The 5,742-nt window shown below is 45.6% G+C and overlaps 1 protein-coding gene across 2 annotated transcripts in view; it reads left to right on the top strand.

Annotated features, from left to right (window-relative positions):
• The window catches only part of FN1 (fibronectin 1), a 54,103-nt gene extending 53,671 nt beyond the window's left edge, over positions 1-432 (top strand). For both annotated transcript variants that reach the window (XM_082313429.1, XM_082313428.1), the window contains one exon: positions 79-432. In XM_082313429.1, the coding sequence (XP_082169555.1) occupies positions 79-153 (75 nt within the window). In that variant the 3' untranslated portion in view covers positions 154-432. The remainder of the gene's footprint in view (positions 1-78) is intronic.
• Positions 433-5,742: the final 5,310 nt, after the last annotated feature.

The following is a 5,742-nucleotide window of genomic DNA, read 5'->3' on the forward strand; positions in this document are numbered from 1 at the left end:
TTCTCAGCCCAAACCACAGCACAGAACTGTCCGTCCTTACAGGACAGAGCGCTAACTGATTTCCTTCCCTCCTAACAGAACGTCAACTGCCCAATTGAGTGTTTCATGCCCCTAGATGTACAGGCAGACACACAACATCCGCGGGGAAAGTAACATCCAGCAAGACTTCTTGCGGCAATGGCAACAGACAAACCAAAGTATAAATCCCCATCTGCCACGATTACCATCCAAACTGGAGTGATGCTAGCAAAACCGCATCTTTTGAGAATGGCCCTCTGCTCTGGAGCCATTTTCCCAGCTTAAGCTCAACTCACAGCTTCTCCAAGCGCCACTCTTGGAGTGTTTCAGACTTTTCTCATGATTGATAGCGATTGTCTTGTTTTTGCTCAAAGTGTTGAATACCAGTCAGTATTTTCAAAATTAAAGAAAAAAGGGGGGAGATGCTAAATCAAAAATTGGTGGGGGATCAAAATGTTAAGGGGGAGGGGGGGTGTAGAAATTCAAGGTTCCCATACTATGCAAAGAACATTTGAGTACAACATTACTGAAGTTTAGCGATAGGAAAGTCCACCAAACACTTCTGCTTTCACATAAGCGTGCAGCCAGCAATAAGATAGGAACAGCAAATCCAATCACTGTGATATTTAAAATATGCACAGTCCTAATTCTTTCTCAATGATCCTAGTATTTTTCTAGCTGTATCTTTATATCTCATACTGTTATTTATCAGTTTTGTTCCCCTGACCTTCAAGTGTTTTTATATGGGAATAAAATGTATTGAAGACACTTAGTATGCAGTTGACAAAGAGGAATTTGGTGTAATTATGATCAGTGATTATTTTTATACTGTAAGTGCCAAAGCTTTACTACTGTGGAAAAGAAAAAACAACTCTTTTAATAAAAAGATTTACAAACCAGACATGTAGGTTAAGTGACTCTCTTTGCTACCATGGAATCTAGGATGAAGATGATTGTTATTCTGAGCTGGAGTAACATTCCCTTGAAACAAGATGGAACAAACATCTCAATGACGCCTGAAGTACACCTCAAGAGAACCTTTGTAGAGCAGTTTGTTAATTAAGACTTCCAGCTGCACCCCCTGCCCCCGTAGAGCACAGAGACACTCTGAGTATGTATGCCATGCTGCAGGAGGCAGAGGCTTGCTTTGTGGGAAACGGCGAGAAAGGGGAGGGAAAGGAAAATATTCCCTGCTTTGGACATGAACTGAGGTAGAGGTGGTCCTCAGTCCAACCTAGAATCAAATATGCTCTCAGTGTTTGAGTTGCCAAAATTAGTGAGGCCATCCACACCCTTGAAGTTGGATGTGTTCAAAGCTTAACTGTACTTGGACCCAGGGACTCCCCCACAGGTCCAGATGGATGCTGGGTCTCTGAGACCCTGCTCCATGCCTTGCCCCTGGGGAAGACCACAGTTCACCCCTCTCTGCAATGGGGCATAACTCACCTGTGGCCATCTAAAGGGTTTCTAGAGGGGCTATCACATCCTTCTTTTGGCTATTCCATCTCCATTTGCAATGTGGCAAATTCAAATTACAAAATCCAGAACTGAGGTTGTTTAGGTACTAGTGAGCATGCCCTCAGGCACTGCTGCAACAACGTCATAGAAATCCTTCCGTTACCTCTGCAGAAAGCCTCAAAAAACAGAGCGGGACAGACAGCACCTGGGTCTATGCCTGTGTGTTACAGGCCAAGGCCGCTTTCAAGTCTACTGTGCTTCTGCCTTGTGGGGTGCGGAGGGAGGTAAATTAAATTCTCCTCAAAACCTTTTTTGAAACAAAGCCAGTCTTGATTACAATGAAGAAAGTTAGCAATAAGTCCCTTTAGCTTGCGCTGCTAACGCTGCAAAAACCTGTACAGCATTTGCAAATACAGAACATGAAAGGTTCTGTCATGATTCCTCAGGCTGCATTCCCCTCTTGGCTACAAAAGCACTGTATTACTGAAGTCAATGGATTTCTCTGGATTGAATAAAGTATAGCATGAAAACAGAATTTGGCTTCTTGACATGAGAAACACACATGGCAGTTGTTTTCACAGATTGCTGTCTATAGAGCAACCAAAACATTTGCAAATAGTAAAATGATTGCAGCAGAAATCGCTTCTATCCCACCAACGTTCAAAAGCCAAGTGAGTAAAATACATGAGAACTAAAAATGGCATAGACAGACACACAGAAAAATACTTTCCTTTTAGACTAGATGATTTCTATTGATTTGTCCTTCCCAAGTGAGGGTTATATATTTTGGACCAGAGACCAATTGCAAAGATCCCTCCTTAGTCACTTTGCCGCTAAGCAATTCACTTCACAGACACAGGAATTGCCCAGCTGACCGGGCAATTGCAGTTCACCTCATCTCCGTGTCCAACACCTCCCCCTCCCCGCAGTAAGCGTTACGGGATAAAATGATTTAAACAATGCATTCGCCTAAGCTCTCTGTCGAGGCTTGTCCATGCCTTAAAACATAAGTGTTCACATCATTGCTGGCAATTTCTGTTTATTATTTCCCAGTGTAATGCTGGGTATTTTTCATTCAGCTAGAGCTTTTCTTTTCGGTTACATTTGAAAACCACTAGCAGAGCGCAGCACAGAAGCAGTAGAAACTTGTGACATCTAAAGTATCAATCACAAGTCTTTCCTTCTAGAAACAATCAATCAATCAGCAACAAAAGGAACCAAGGTTTTTGAAGGTTCCCATGCTTTACCCAGGCCGTAGCACATAAAGTGACAACAGGACAGCTGCCGAACCTTAAAACACGGGCTCGATATATATCCATGGTCCCCTTGAGCGCTAAGATCAGCTAATATGTTGTCCAACCCAAGTTACCTTCGCAGCAGGGGCAGCTGCCCCTGTTTAGCAGGGAGCTTTCAGATGCCCCGGGCTCCCGAACAGGGTGCTCACAGCTACGCCGAGCCCAGTGGCATTTAAGCCCTTGGCTGTTCTTTTCCAGAAGCGGAGCCGCATCTCCCCACGGTTTGTCTTCTCAGCTAACGCAGAGCTTCAGTTAGAGCACAGGAACAACCAGAGTCAGGACTCCATTCCAGCAAGGAACAGAGAGGCTGAAGGAAAAAAAAAGAAAAAAAAAAAAAGAAAAAAAATCTGCTGCTACTGAGAGCGAAGGCCGAGAACGATTCCTCCCTGCCCTCTGTTTACTTCCACGCTTTTGGGAGCTGTTCTCGTTCTGCCAGCACAGGACCTGCCAGGGGCAAGGCACCAGATGGTGATGGTGCAAAACAGCCTGTCAGCAGCCCGCTCTTCAAAAAGCATCAACCGAGGGGAGCAGACCTATCCCCCCATGAGAAGAGACATGCCCTTTCCTATGGGAAACAGATACTAAGCAAAGCCACACGGTTCGCTTTTAATCATTGTAAATATCAAAGGGAGAAGTAATTCATTCAACTAGCAGGAGATCAGCGTACCTCATAAGGAACCGTTACGGGCCAACACAGCCCTTTCTTACAAAGATCCATTCATCTGGCCGGCTGCGCCGGGGGAAGGCTCGCAGCTCTTAAGCCCAGTTGTCAGCAGGGACTTGCCACCAGCAAGGACTGGATCCCCCCTTTAGGGCATCTCTCCGCAGCTTAAGAACAGCAGCTCCCGACCTGACCTCGCAGAGCGGCGGTTGGAGCTGTTGCTTCCAGACCTGCACACTTCTTCCAGAAGGGCATCCGTGGCTCTGTGCCTGAGGCAGGAGCCAGTCAAGTGCCAGGCTTCACGAACTGCCAATTTCCTTCAAGGGGAAGGCTTCAGGCTAGTGGAAATTGTCACTGCAGCCCAGGTGACAAGCCATCCCTCTACGGATGCTGTGAGAAAATTGCATAAACAATTGCAACTTACAAAGCACAAGATATCACCTTAGTTGTTACACACTTCCTAGCATCTCATGCAGAAATCCCACCTGGAAGATCAGTACCTATTAACTCCCATCAGTAGATGAAACAGTGCCCCAAGGATGGCAAACAAAGGGTAAATGATAAGCGGGAATAGATGAGAACAGGAGGTGCCAGGTGCTTACTACCAGCCTCTATTTCAGCCAGCACTTTAGAAGATGCCGGTAAAGAACAGGCTAACAGATTCCTGAGAGAACATCACAGCATGGTAGGTACCAGCTATGGTCAGAACAGCATGACAGGAAAGACATGTAAGGAACAGAAGAACAGTGGAAGAAAGAGAGTCCAAAACCAAACTTTTAAAGTATAAGCTTGTAAAAACAGGAAAGACTCCAAGCAGTAACGCTCCATAGGAAGCAACGGCACAGAAAGCAGTCAGATGGACCAGGGCTGGGGCCAGCAGAGCCAACAGGCAAGCCATTAAGCAATGCACCATTTTTATTTTGGACTACTGTCTTAATCTGGGCCCAAAAGGTACAATTCTCTCTACCCTGTCAATGCTTAATCCAGCTGCTTGGAAATAATCCACTGTAGAGACCAGAAAAGAAAAAATAATCCACTGTAGAGATCAGAAAAGAGAGGAGATAGATTGCTCCCTTTCAGGCCAGAGCAAGGGTAGCGCTGGGCACACAGAACTCCTGGGCAGCGCCCCGGGCCGAAGACGCAAGGAGGGGACGGGCAGCACACGTAGGCAGAGCGGATGGAATGAATGCATTACGGTAAAACCAGGGTGTGGATTCTCATCTCTGAAACAACTCACATCCCCCAGGAAGTGTCTGCGCCTTCCTCAGTTCAAACCAGCCTGCATCAAGCGGGCAGCCAGGTAAAATAAAATACATGCCCAGTCACGGCAAGTCAGGTTGTGCTGCTGAATTTCCCCTCTTCCAGGTCCATTTCCTACCTATGAGCCCCTGCTGTCGCTGGAGCAAGGGGAACACATGCAGGCTTTCTGCTCTGTACCAGCTGAGATCAGAGCCGCGACAGAAGTGTTTATTGCAAAACTGTGGACTGTTCCTTGCCAAAACTGAACAGATTTTATAAAATAGAACAACAACAACAACAAAAACAAAAGTCCTTTGAAATGGTCATAGTGATTGCCAGCAAAAACGTGTCTGGGCTGTTGCTTTATTCATCTCACTGTGCTCCAGATTTTCACTTTGTTTTTCTAATCAGAGTCCAAATGTGCTTAATGCAAATTGTGCACAATGGAGAAGGGAAGTGGCTTCAGGCAAGATGCTTCCCAGATGCCTGCCTATGAACTCTGAATTGAACTCCCCGGTGTGAGAAGAAGCACGTCAAACTCGCAGGAATGAGTCTTTTACCTTGGAGAAAGCAATCCGACACTGCTGTCTAGGGCAGGATTCAGAGCAGGGAACCCGAGATTGCCTTGCACAAAGGACCCGCTCCCCTCTCCTCACAGGGGAAGGGGATAATGAATTAGAAGTGCCCGGAGAAAACTACCCGCTGATTCAAACAAAAAAACAAAAACAAAACAAAAAAAACCCCACCACACCAAAACACCCACCAAACCAAAAAACCCACACACCAAAAACCCCAACAAAACCCAAAGCAGCTCAGTTCAGTTTACAACACAGATTTTTACCAGTTCATTGAGAAGCTGGGCACAAGCCAGGCTTTCAGACCATTCCATAGGCCTTGTAATGAATTAGTAAATTCTGGACCATAAAATTTACCTCAAAAATAAACCTTTTTCCTGAGGACACCATATTTGAATGACACAAGACTACAGACTCCATATAGCTAAGAATCATATGTTTATTTGCAAGAGAGACGTATTTTCTACATTGGAGGCCAACTTCTTGCACCTTCAAT

This window comes from Platalea leucorodia (assembly GCF_965183815.1).
Source record: "Platalea leucorodia genome assembly, chromosome: 5".
Lineage (NCBI taxonomy): Eukaryota > Metazoa > Chordata > Aves > Pelecaniformes > Threskiornithidae > Platalea > Platalea leucorodia.